Genomic DNA, 13549 nt, shown 5'->3' with positions numbered 1-13549 from the left:
ATTTTGTACAAATTACATTCCTGACTCGGAAAACCTGAACCAACATAATGAGCCAGCGAACTAGCATGAAAGGGTTAGGAGCACTTTTATCTAAGCCTCAAAATCATTTTGCCAATTCTATAAAAATAGAAAAGAAACTGCAAATTTAAAAATAACTACACTTTTCTTGCAAAATCCTCTAGAAGATCAGAAGTTGTCACACAACCCACTCATGTTCGGCCTGGCAGGATCTCACATGTTGAGTCAAGCTAGAGCAATGCCTAACCCATTCATGTTCAACTCAATTAAAATCAAATCAAAATAAACAACGAAATATACATCATATTATAATAATTATTTACAAAAAAAAATATAGTAATCATTAATAAATAAAATATTGTTTCACCATTAACTGCTAGGAAGAACTTAAATGGGGTCTAGCTCAAATAGCCCTGGCTTGATCAAACCCGGACTGTCAACATCCCCAATAACAAATGCAAGTGCTATCAGCCCCAATAACATATGTAGATGCCATCAGTCCAGGTGCTCCACATCATTCATTACATATCCTCAGTATCCAAGACAAACAACAATAAAGAGTCAATTACTGAGATCAAGTATTTCATCGACAATTTTAAAGCAAGCAACATTCATCAGTCACTCGTTTTAAGAGAGTCCACAAACTCTTTAACTAGCTAATAGCAAACTTCAGCAGCGCTCAGTCCTGGGGGGACTCGCTGCCCCTAGGAGAGACATGGTTACCATCATCCCTGTCATCCCTAGGGCTGGGGCTCCTCCCGTTGGTCTCAGGGCTCCGATGCCTCAGGCCCATAGGAGGGCTCTCTCGCTCCTGGCTCATAGGGCTCCTGCTGTCCTCCCTCCTCGGGCTCTCACCATAATCTGACCCATTGCGTTCAGCTTGCCTCCGTTCTTTAGGTGGAGGGCTCCTGCTATCATCAGGTGACAAGCTGTGCTTTCTCCCCTTAGATGGAGATGGGCTCCTTGCCTTCGGGCTCCTGCTGTATCTAGGGCTCCTTGATCTCCGGTCATCGCGTTCGAGACTGCGCCCATCCCTTCTGGGTGCAGGAGACCTGGACAGACTGATCATAGACAGCACAAAGTTAAAAATGCTCATGAACTACATTAGCAATATGTAATGAGATTTGCATTCAAAAAGAGAGAGAGCTCTTCAACACCCAAAGGGCCCCCAAGGGATTCGACAAACAATATCCCCAAATAAAAAACAAAAGACTAACTGCTATTAAATGAATCCGCGCACGCAAATACAGCAATGAGGCACACTTAAAGTGAGGGATGCATCGAGTTGATTTTTTGAGGATGTAGATCCTGATGTTTGCACTCCTTGATCTAGGGAGTGCATATTCTGTCATAACAACATGCTACTTGATTTTAACCAAAACGTAAAAGTTTTTCCTGAATGAATTGCGAAAATCGGGACACAATTCTGTTAACTAAAACAGTATGCTGGAAGAATTCACTATCAACCCAAATTTTTCTTTAACAAAACCCTACAATATTATTTATTGAAAGAAGAAAGGTAACAAAAGCCAGATTGTAAATAAACGTGCTACTTATAAGTCGCATTTGCAGCTCTCCCCAAAACCCCTCCTGAAACCAAAACCACCACCAATCACCACAAATAAAAGAAAGAAAAGAAATAAAGAAAGGAGAAATGAAGAAAAGAAAAACAGTAGATCTGGAAAAAGGACTCTAGAGAGCATAGTATGCAGTACCGGTCCGAACCGGACGGTACTGGGCGTACTGTACCAATTCAGTATTGGTATCCGGTACAAGTGGCGTACCGACACTCAGTATACCCAAAAAAAAAAATTCTGTACCATACTGTACCGATACTGTGCTAGTGTGGCGTCAATACGGAGTCCGATACTAAGACGGCGAACCTTGCTCAAGAGATTGGTTAGGCCTATTTTCCCCCTTTGGAACAAAGAAACAAAAGACGACCTCAAGTAAAAATAAACAAGACCAGCAAGCAAGCAGATATGCACCCATTCACTAAAATGTGAAAAGCACATCAACTAAAAATAAATAATAAATAAAACAAATTTGACAAGTCATTTGCCCTTCCAACTTGTAACAACCACCCACCACCATGGGGGGAAGGCCCACCCACCCAAAAAAAAAGGATAAAAAGCTGAAACCTAACTAGAAAAACCCCTCAACTAGCCTTTCCAAATGATCCATGTTTACCGAGTTTGGGGGACACCTGACAGAAAATTTTGAAACTAAGGCCTCCAAAAATAAATAGCAAGTTCAAACAACTGGTCCATGCGCACCACACAAATGTAGTACTATGATAAAAATAGTAAAAGGTTAAAATATTTTACAAGCAAAAAAGACAGCCAAAAAAAGGCAAACAATGATGAAATTGGTTAATCAACAGGCAATATCAGGGGTACAATCTACATGACACAAATCACACAAGGCATAGCAAACAGTCCAAACAGCCCTATATTGAATTTACCATATTTTAACTTTTCAAATTTACACTAGCATCATGCCCTCATCCAAAACACTGATCGTTCTGCATTCACAAGGATATATAATTCTCAGCTTAATGCAAATTCACATCAAATGATCGAAATCTGTTTGCAGTCCAAAAGCTCTAATGTGTTCCCACCAAACTAATTGAAACACTTGAAGCCAGCAAGATGTTATCAGGACTTATTTTTTTCAGTATGTTTAAAAGCAGCTGAATTCCATTAACTGTTCAGGAAAAAGTTTAGAACCATACAATATGTTTAGCATACCTGTAACTACGGCTTCGGCTGTAGCTCCGACTTCGGCTCCTACCACGGCGAGGAGATGGGGATCGTGAATAACTCCGTCCACGTCTGCAACATCAACAAGCAATCAGTTAGTCAAATCCAGATTGGCACTTCCAGTAAATAATTCATCAAAAAGGAATCCAATGCAAGTTGTAAAAAATAGCCTACCTGAGACTCTTGGGACTATTTTGGCAGTTTCTTTCAATATGACCTCTTTCACCACAGCGATAACATTTGTTCTTCCAGTCTCCAGCTTTGCAGTCTCGAGCCCAATGGCCATCAATTCCACAATTAAAGCAACGGCCTGATCCAGGAGGAGGGCCTCTTCCCAGATATTCCCGAGAACCTCTAGGACCACGTGGACCCTATAAATGGTGGGAAAAGTTATACAACAGGGCCAGAAAAAAAGAATCAATTATAGTAATATTCAGTTTAAGCACCATTTAAGTGACATACCCCTCTGGCAAATTCAACTATAATACGACTTCCATCAAATTCTCGCCCATCTAAGCTATATCTAGCATCGTCCGCATCTCGTGGATCACTAAATTCCTATTAAAGTGGTGGGCAGACACCAAAAAAGCAATAGGGGAAAAGCTCATACTTGAAGAAGAGCACATTACTGTTGCTAACAAATGTAATGTCAAGAAGCAAATAATAACTAAAGAAAGAGTAACGCATAGAGTAGAGGTATACATACAATGAAGGCATAGTCACGCTTCATGTCCACATCTCGTACTCTGCGGAAATGGTTGCCAGAAACAGTAAGGCCATCATGACTTAAGGAGCGGAGGGTATGTTACTTCGCCCCTCAGAAGAACAAAACACCACTTTGTGGTTGCAGCCAATTCCATAAAAACACGCAATAACACTACAGAAAGAATCGCCAAAGTCTCTTATAAACTTTGCAAGAATAGCCACCAATTCCACCAAGGGCACCCTCTCACCACAGACCTCCTGGTTGGGCAAAAACCCAACAACCTTCAACAAGATCGTTCAAGTTAAAACACACAGACACCTTTTCTCAACCTTCTCACAAGATAATAAAAAGAAAAGAGACATATACCCAAGCACAAAACACTGGCTTGGCAAAGGACTATGTCTGATATCACCTCAGGGAGTCACTTCAAGGTCCGCACTACAACTAATTGAATAAACAGATTTCAAAAACAGCAACTGGAAAGGTTGCCATCACAATATATCAAACAGTTAGAATCAAAAAAACCCATGCAAAAGATGTGCCAATTTTTTAAACGAGAGTCTGAATAAGAAATGACTTTTTCCAGTAAAACCATAAGCAATAAAAATACTGCCACAAGCAAACAAGGATCAAGGACTCGTGTCTCAACTAGTCATGGAGGAAAACTCAAATTATAGATGATAAATGACATGTAGAACCACTAGATATAGAAAAGAATCAGTGGACTGTTGTTAGGACAATTGGCAGCTACTCGGAACAAGATGTGGCATGTAAACATACAAAATGGACATTAACAACATCATCACACTTGCACACCAATCGAAACAAAGCATGCAGTACTGCAATATAGTTGGCTATATTACCTTCCATATCTGCTGAAAAGGTCTTCAAGTTCACGTGGTCGAGTGCGAGATGAGAGATGACCAACATAAAGACGCGTGCCACCATAGCGATCATCGTAGCGAGGCATTTTCTTGCTGCAACTCAAATTAAAAATAAGCAAAACACATATCCAGAAATTAATATACCACAAAATTCTGATAAACAACTGTATGTGCATATGCATATAGCAGCTGACTGGAATCAAGATAAAATGGAAAAACAAAAGAAGGAACTGGGATGAAAATTATCAACTAAAAAGTCTTTAAAAAGAAGAAGAAGAATACAACTATACTAGATACCATACTGTAGCTATACAATGAAGTTTCATAGATGAACACATAATTAAACATATACTCTAGTGAGTATTAAATGTATGTCACATATTTGTCTACCAGACATGTACTTCTATATACAATGTTCTTTTCATCACATCTTTGTTACTAATAGTATTAAGGTGGTACAAAATATAGTTCAGGACTGCCTTCATGGAGGCATAATAAGAAGTGCACATTTTAAGTGCGTTTTTTGTTGTATAATATAATTTCTCAATAGCACTAAAACCAGGAAATGGAAATTTCAACCTTTTCGGTATAATTTTGTGATGTGACGTTCTTGCTTTCTTTACCATCTCATTCTCTATTCAACAACCAAAAAACTCCTCAAAAAAAAAAAAACTCCTTTTCAAAAACCAAGAAAATACAATCTTGAACAATAACAAAAATTCATAACTTTGAAAGACTCCAAGCACAACCTTCAAAGTTTGGCGTGTGGGTGCTCATCTCAACCTTGATATTTTACAGATCTTGGCCAAATTTTCCATTAGGAGAAAATCTTAGATCAAACACTGATACCAAGAGAATGTCCAGAACTCGAGTCATGCCGAGACGAATGGACCGTTCCAATGCTCAGCAGATCTCTAGATTTATCTAAAGGAACAACTACGCTCACGAATTAGGCTAAAAGTTTGGGAAATAACAAGTCGCAAAGAAATGCCGAAATGCTAACAAAAAACAGAAATTTCAGACCACATATAACCCTCCATCCCTCCCCGGTTCTATCTCTCTCCAAACCCTAATCTATTACAGCTCCCTCAAATCAAAATAATATCGCAGGCATCGAAACTATTTGATCTCAATACTAACGCCTATTCGACCAAAACCAAGAAAAAACTAAAAAGACAAACCAGAAACAAAGAACATTCAATTGTGATCACAGCAGGAAACCAGATCAGATCTAATAGCATCAAAGCGTGGAACAAACATCGCAAATCCACAAAAATCTTCCTTGAGAGTGGAAGAGACGTAATATCGAACCAATCGATCGACGAAACGATAGATTCGAATGAAAATTCGGACAAGAAACCCTGGCATCTGGAGTCGAGACAGGACCGCACCTGAGCGACGCCTGAGCGAGGAAAACCCTAGCCACTCGAGAGGACGCTTCGCAGGCAGGCAGGCTGGGGCTTCGCGATAAGTATTAGAGGACTCGGGATTTGAGCGGACGGCTCAGATGGTCTTGACCGGATCAGCTATTGCCTGCGTTCCTTGTGTGTAGCTCTCGCACAAACAAAAAGTTGTATGGGTAAGTGATTAAATAGAATGAAACATTACTATTTTTGTTTTTTGCCACATTTTCGTAAGGGGGTGGATTAGGGGGGTGCACTGCACCCGTGATTGAAGGGATGGTAGTGATTCATGTGGAACAAAGTTGATGGGAGGCTCTCCAATGGGCTTGCCCATCCTTTGATTTCATGATCTATATAGAAGGAAAATGATTTGAATTAAAAGCGAGAGGATTCTCGAATGAATGTAACTTGATGTTTTTGGTTGCCATGTAATAAGGATTGGACGAGGTTTTTCTTGCTTTCATAATGTCTTCAAACTTTATAGATGTGATAGCTCCGACGTAATAGAGATGCTTTATTTGGATGGCAATCTAGGGGCTTTCTTGTGAGATTGCATTTCGACGTGTGATAGAAATATGGAATGCAATGAACAAAAATATGGAACCATAGAAAGATGATAGTAACTTCTAATAAATCCTATTCCAAGTTATAGTAAAATATATCATTATAGTCGGAAAAAGATAGCAAGCTCCTCAATTACAAACACTCAAACATGATACCAATATCAACCTGCGATGATAAAACCATGTCACTATAAAATTAAAAAAATGAAGGTTCATCTCTTCTCGCGATCAATTTTGCACGCTATGGGTAGCAAACTATTTCCTTAGTTATCTCCTAGAGAAATATGGTTAGCTTTAAATTTTTCTTTTTTCTAGATGCATACTTTGCTTTAAGCTTAACTCTATTAGCATTAATTCGATAGAGATCCACTAGGTAAGGTGCTAAGCAATTGCCCACCATACTTTGAATTGCTAATAGTTTTGAAAACACATGTAGCTCGCATATGTTTGCCGTAAATTGGCTACTGTATAAAGGATTCTAGCCCATGCTTGTGAGCAAATTATAGATGGAAAAGGGAATAATGAAAAATGTTGGATGTATGGCTATATGGCATCTGCAATCTATGGCGATGAAACCAATCCCTCAACTTCTCAGGTATTGATCATACCATCAAAGTTCGCTTTGAGATACTATAGTTTTGGGAGGTTCATGGTGGACATGGATATTAGTCTAGGATATTTTGCTCGAACTAATAAAAAACTAAATGGTCTTTTCCTTGATGCACATTTTTCTTTTTTTTAATCATTTCTTTTGATGTAATTGAAAGAATAACAAAATTAGATATTATAAAAATGAGTCATTTGAAAGTCTAATCCAGCTACAAATATTTGATACTTAGAAGCCCATTAAAATAAGTTTGCTTCAAAAACCGCTTCTCTTATATAATCATATTCTCCAAATTATCCGTTGCACTTAGAGAGGGTGATTGAAGATATGATGGAAAATGTATGCATTGCATGTTGCTTGGAGATTTCTGCCTTAATGCATTGCCAAACAATCCTTTTTTTTTAAAAAAAAATGCTCGTGATGATCTAATTCAAGAAATACATCAAACATGAAGCCTAAGCTTGACATGTACTACACCGCATTCACTATAAATAATATAGTTTATTGCATGATGGACGTCATTCGCGCATTGGCTTTTTTTTATTTGTGTGGGTACAACGGCTACTCACATAGATCTAGCGTGAGGGCAGCCAGCAGAGTCAAGAGATAGAAAGGAGGCAGCTCAGTCTACGCCCCTTTTCGCCTCCCGATGCACATGCGCGAGCTGAAAGGTGCATTGGCTTCATGAATCTCACATGAATATCACAAATGATGGGTTGGGTTTAGAGTGGATCAAGTTAGTTTTCTTACAAATTTTATGCAGAATCACATTCATCCTAACAATGGATTGGAATCACTCGGTTTGAACCTTGAATCATACAGCTTAACCCAACAAATTTATGAGAACAAATGGTTGCTTTTACTGATGGTTAAGCTACGTATAACAAAGTAACAGATCAACCATAAGAGGCTTAACCCGTTCGCCTCCTCCCTTCCTATTAGAGCGCTCGCCCCACAAGTTTACCCCGTCTTCCGGATTGCATCTTGTCCTCTAACGTCCGGGCCTCTAATTATTCCTACCAGCAAAAAAATATTCAAACCTCTCGTCATGGTGATCGCCTCCTCTGCCTTCTCCTCTTCCTTCCCCCCCTACCCCCCCACAGCTTATTCACTTCTCTCTAATGGGATCTTCTGATCCAGTATAAGTCCAGAGAGAGAGAGGGAGGTGGGAAGAAGATGCTGCAGAGGGCGGCGAGCAACGCCTATTCCTGGTGGTGGGCCAGCCACATCAGGACCAAACAGTCCAAATGGCTCGACAACAACCTCCATGGTTAGACTCCTTGATCTCCATTATATTATGTTTTTCTAAACATTTCATTAATACGGCCAAGTTTTGATGCTCATTTGTTTCTCTTCGAAGAACATTTTCATATACTACGTATGAGTGATGGCAGACTTAATTCATACGAGCCACAATCATAAAATATGCCGATATGATTACCATTTGTAATGCATTTCAAATTTAAATTTAAAATAATAAGAACGGGATTTTCATTTTTTAACTTTATGTTTTATTTTCATGTGAAAGCATTTTAATGTTATTTGGCCTGCTTGAGCATAGGATCTTTGCAAAAAATTATCTGGCTGAATAGAAAAAGAGAACCCCCTCCCTCCCTCTCTAATTTATTTTGCAATTTGGAATTCATCATAATTTTCCAGCAACAGTGAGTTCCTGTAATTTCACCAAGCAATTCTTTTGGTTCTTTTTTGAAAGAATAGCATGTAGCATATGCTATGAATGCAAGAGGTAGTACAGATGGTTGCTCAGTAAAATCTTTTATTACTTGTATAATTTGATGAACTTTAGGTGGTGCGCCTTTTTGTTTCTCTCATTCAAAGCAATAAATAAATTCTTGTCAGATATCTCCAAAGTGACATCAAAGCAATAAGTAAAACAAGCAAAGTATGATTATGTTGTTAGAATATTTTCAACATATTTTCAAAGTAAATCTTAGCATGTTATTAATTTATGATTAACATATGTGATACTTGGGAAATTATAGGACTCATTGCGGGATTTTTTTTTTCTCATCAAAGTATTTTTTTTAGAAAGCTGATTCCTGAGAATATGATGTTTGAAAAAATGATTTTAACATATATGGTTGACTATGGAAAAGTAGCTATTACATAATGGTTTATATTTGGTTGAGCATCTATTTTTTTGAAAAAGTTACTGATTCATTGATTTTGATGGCTTGAGGATAGTTTTGGAAAAAAATCTCAATTCTCTACTAGTGGAAAAGTATCCTTTTCATATCCTTCATGGATTTTTCTTTTTCATAAAATATGAAAATTTTATTCCTATAGGAATGCTGCTTTTCATCTCTATTCTTTGAAAATTTCAAACAAAAGGCATTTCTTTATTTTTCCGTTGACCATATTTCCCTCCTTCTTTCTATAGTGTTGAGTGACCCAGAAATGTGCACATTACATGTTATAGATGGTTATGATCCCACAATTTAAAATTATTTTATAATTTTTATTTATTTTCATAAATATGCTTCCAACTTTCTAAAATGCACTTTTCTTGCTCCTTTCCCTCAAAACTGAACAGCCTAGGGTTGGTAACTTAAAGTTAGACTAGGTATAGGCGTATAGCACAGGGAGATAGAGAACAAGAAGTCCTATGGGCTCAACATTCCGGGGAGTTTGGGTTTTATATTAGAATGCATAGTGGAGTAGGTTATTCTTCTATGGCGTCCATATTCATCTATTTTTGACAAAAAATGACAGCATGATTGCTTTATTTGATTCTTTCTACTAAATCGAATTTTTAACACTTATTCTTGATAATGTGTTGAACTTATCAAGTAATCCATAAATATCACTATTCTATTGAAGGCTACAAATCATTCAAACATTTCAGAATCTGTATCCCTCTTAATCAAGACAAGCCATTCTCTTAAAAAAAATTGTCATTGTTGTAACGAATGTGTCTACAGGTTGGCTCAATTTCAAAGTTAACTGAAATCTTATCTGTCACTCATAATAACTTTCTTAGGAGGTATCTAACCAATTCTTTCATGAGTTTTATGATACTAGGCAGTCTATATTTTTATCTTCTTGTCCTTTGCTCTGAGAGAACAACGAATAGCTTTGATGTGTTTCCTTTTTCTTCATGATTTCTTATATTTTTTGAGAAAAGGGAGTCTAAGACGCAATGTTGCTTATTTATGAACAAAATAATCATGTCGATATTGTATATGTTCACTACATTTTTTCCCCTGAGAGAACACTGCAAATTTGTGTTTTGGTAGTTCATGATCTAAAGTTTCTGGAGTTTTTTGGTCTGCAGAGATGGAGGAGAAGGTGAAATCCATGGTCAAGCTCATAGAGGAGGATGCTGATTCCTTTGCTAAGAAGGCAGAGCTATACTTCAGGAGGAGACCGGAGCTCTTGAACTTTGTTGATGAAACCTACAGAGCATACAAAGCATTGGCTGATAGGTATGATCGGATATCAGGAGAATTGCACAAGGCCAACCACACCATTGCAACTGCTTTCCCTGACCAAGTCCAGTTTGAAATGGATGATGATGATGATGATAGCTCTCCAAAGGCAATCACTTCTATCGACAGCAGTAAATTTCCCAAGCCACCGGCAGAAATCCCACCATTTAGTTTGAGAAGCATGCCTAGAGAAAACCAGCCTGCCTTGAAGAAGACGAACCATAGGAGGATTAGCTCTCAGATTAGTAAAGAGAAGGCACAGAAAGAGATTGACAGGCTTCAGAAGGAAATCCTAGTGCTGCAGACCGAGAAGGAGTTTGTCAAGAGCTCCTATGAGAGTGGACTAAGAAAATACTGGGACATAGAAAGGCGGATGACCGAGCTGCAAGAGGAGGTTTCTTCATTACAAGATACTTTCAATGCCAGTGCAGTCATTGAAGATGATGATGCCCGAGCTTTGATCGCAGCGAAAGCCATTAAGTCCTGCGAGGATACCTTAGTGAACTTGCACAGGCAGCAAAAGAGATCGACGGAGGAGGCAAGAATAGAGTCAAAACGAGTCAAGGATGCCGAGCAGAAGCTGAAGGCACTTAGAGTTGAGTGCGGTCAGTCTCAGATGGAGATTGAGGAGAACTCTGATCAAAACACGGAGCAAAATTCTGACACCATGAATAGAGAGAATGAAGCTTGTGCTTTCAAACCAGAGAGGCTAGAGTTACAGTCAATATGCCAGAACGTAAAGGAACACTTGGAGATGAGCTCTGATACATCTGTGGTGGAGCTTGCAGAAAAGATTGACGAGCTCGTAGATAAGGTCATCAGCTTAGAGCTCACAGTGTCATCCCAGACTGCACAGATTCAGAGACTGAGATCAGAGACAGATGAGCTTCAAAAGCACCAGCGCAACTTGGAGGAAGATAAGGCAACTCTGATTGGTGATTCCAATATACTGACTGAGAGGTTAAAGCAAGCAGAAGATGAGTTGCAAAAAATTCAGCATCTCGAGAAGTGTGTTCAAGACGGAAAAGGCATTGTTGAAACACATTTCACCGAAGCCTGTGATAGCCTCAATGATCTTTCAGAGAAATTGCAGTCCCCTAAACATCGAGAAGAGAATAAGTCACTGGGAGATAGCCGGCAAGAAGGAAGGAGCAAGGAGATGGGTTCGGGCGACAGCAATCTACGAAGTTCCGACTTAGAGTCGCAATTAGAAGAGCTAGATGATATGCCAGACTTGCACAACTTGCTAGTGAAGGGATTAGAAGGCAAAGAAAAGATGTTGCTAACTGAGTACACATCCATCCTTCGAGACTATAAAGATACAAAGAAAATGCTTACTGAGATAGAAAAGAAGAATGAAGAATATCATGTTGAGACAATGGAACAGGTAAAGGAATTGAGGAGCGCCAATGCCATGAAAGATGATGAGATCCGATCTCTAAGGAAAATGCTGAGCTCATTACAAAGGACTGTCAATGAAAGTGCACCGAAGAACTCCGAGGATTCTGACACTAAAGTTTCAGACTGCATGGCAAAAATAAATGTACCATTTGATGCTGCAAATACTGATAGCCCTTGTGCAGAAGTAGACCTCAAGCTCTACCAAGTCAATGAATCAGACACCTCCTCAGCCATCGAAGAAAGATTTAGAGCAGATATTGATACACTGCTGGAGGAGAACTTGGACTTCTGGTTAAGGTTCAGCACATCATACCATCAAATCCAGAAATTTCAAACAACATTTAAAGACTTGGAAGCTGAGATGGAGAAACTGAAGGGCATCAAACCACAGGAGGGGAGTGGTGGTGCTATGGTTGCTCCTGGGCAGACAATGAAAAAGGAATCGGTTCCACTTGAGAAGAAGTTAAGAGAATTGAACACCGAGCTCCAAGTCTGGCTTGAAAAGAATGGGCTGCTAAAGAAGGAGCTACAGTGCAGATTCTCATCACTTTGCAGCATACAGGAGGAAATATTGAAGGTCTCAAAAGAAAGTGAGACCCAAGATGTGCAGTTCACTCCTTATCAGGCTGCAAAGTTCCAAGGTGAGGTGCTCAACATGCAACAAGAGAACAACAAGGTGGCAAAAGAGCTGCAGACTGGACTGGATCATGTGAAGGGGCTTCAGGTTGAGGTTGGAAGGGCTCTGTCCAAGCTTCATGAGGACTTCCAGCTGACCGGATCAAGAAACCAACATCACCAACAGTCGCTCAGGCATGTATCGAGCAAGCATAAAATACCATTGAAGACCTTCTTATTTGGTGCTAAGCCCAAGAAGCCATCAATATTTTCATGCATGAACCCAGCACTGCACAAACAATACAGTGATATAAGAACAGGGTTTCCGACATAAAATTGGACTTGGTGGTGGATCTTCTTCGGTCCTCGACGTCATTTCCTCGATCACCTGCAGAGAGTTTTCTCGGCATCTTGCGAGCTGGTTTTTGGTTTCTTTTGTGATCTTAGAAGACTCATTTTTACACCTGCTTTTAGGGTCACAATACTGTAATAAGGAAACGTAGCCTGGTGTGTTATATTTTTCCTAAGACTACCAAAACTTCACATCATGTTTGTTGATTCAAGAAAACTTGTTAACCATTCACAAGATGGGACTTAATTAGTACTCTTGTGTCTTGAAATTATGCATTAGATTTGACAAACGGATTCTAATAGAAAGTGCACGAACTACTCAAACTGATGTTGTAACAAGACATGGTGTATAAATTATGTACATGGAACCACGAGCAAGAACGTGTGAGTCCCTTATGATGTGCCACTTGAATTTTTTCCTTGCTCGAAATCGTAACAATTGTCTTGCTATTCTCTATTTAATATTCCTCATGAGCTAAGATTTGGAGGACCCTTGGTTTAAATTTAACTCACTAGCATATATATGGAATTATCGGTATACAAATATATAACTTTGTTATAAATAACATGTAAGCATATTCATGCTGATCTGCTTGAACATAGGATTTTTGGAGGGATGATCGAGGGGAAAAAAAGACGTGCAGGTAAACAGAAAAAACGAATGTTCTACCCTCTCTCTCAATTTTTTTTACAATTTGGAATTCATTATAATTTTCGAACAATATCATTTCAAGAGCAGTGCATTCTTTCTATAATTCAAGCATATGCAATTTCATCAAGCAATTCTCTT

General features: G+C 38.9%; 2 protein-coding genes across 2 annotated transcripts; one reads left to right on the top strand and one right to left on the bottom strand.

The window, feature by feature from the left end:
* Window positions 1-483: 483 nt before the first annotated feature.
* On the bottom strand, window positions 484-5898 carry LOC103702826 (serine/arginine-rich splicing factor RS2Z33-like). Its single transcript, XM_008785401.5, has 7 exons — window positions 5762-5898; window positions 4350-4463; window positions 3487-3526; window positions 3243-3338; window positions 2955-3151; window positions 2769-2852; window positions 484-1079 (listed from the first exon to the last, which is right to left on the bottom strand). Exons 2-7 carry the CDS (start codon window positions 4454-4456, stop codon window positions 698-700), a joined length of 906 nt encoding a protein of 301 aa, XP_008783623.2. The 5' UTR covers window positions 4457-4463; window positions 5762-5898; the 3' UTR covers window positions 484-697.
* A 2052-nt stretch (window positions 5899-7950) lies between these two features.
* On the top strand, window positions 7951-13078 carry LOC103702827 (protein NETWORKED 2A-like). Its single transcript, XM_008785405.5, has 2 exons — window positions 7951-8213; window positions 10239-13078. Exons 1-2 carry the CDS (start codon window positions 8120-8122, stop codon window positions 12740-12742), a joined length of 2598 nt encoding a protein of 865 aa, XP_008783627.3. The 5' UTR covers window positions 7951-8119; the 3' UTR covers window positions 12743-13078.
* The last annotated feature ends 471 nt before the right edge of the window (window positions 13079-13549 follow it).

This window comes from Phoenix dactylifera, chromosome 8 (assembly GCF_051530095.1).
Source record: "Phoenix dactylifera cultivar Ajwa chromosome 8, Ajwa_hap1_PhDact_Kaust_v1.1, whole genome shotgun sequence".
Classification (NCBI taxonomy): domain Eukaryota; kingdom Viridiplantae; phylum Streptophyta; class Magnoliopsida; order Arecales; family Arecaceae; genus Phoenix; species Phoenix dactylifera.
Note: the sequence above shows the minus strand (reverse complement) of the source record. Positions and strands in the feature narration are given on the sequence as shown.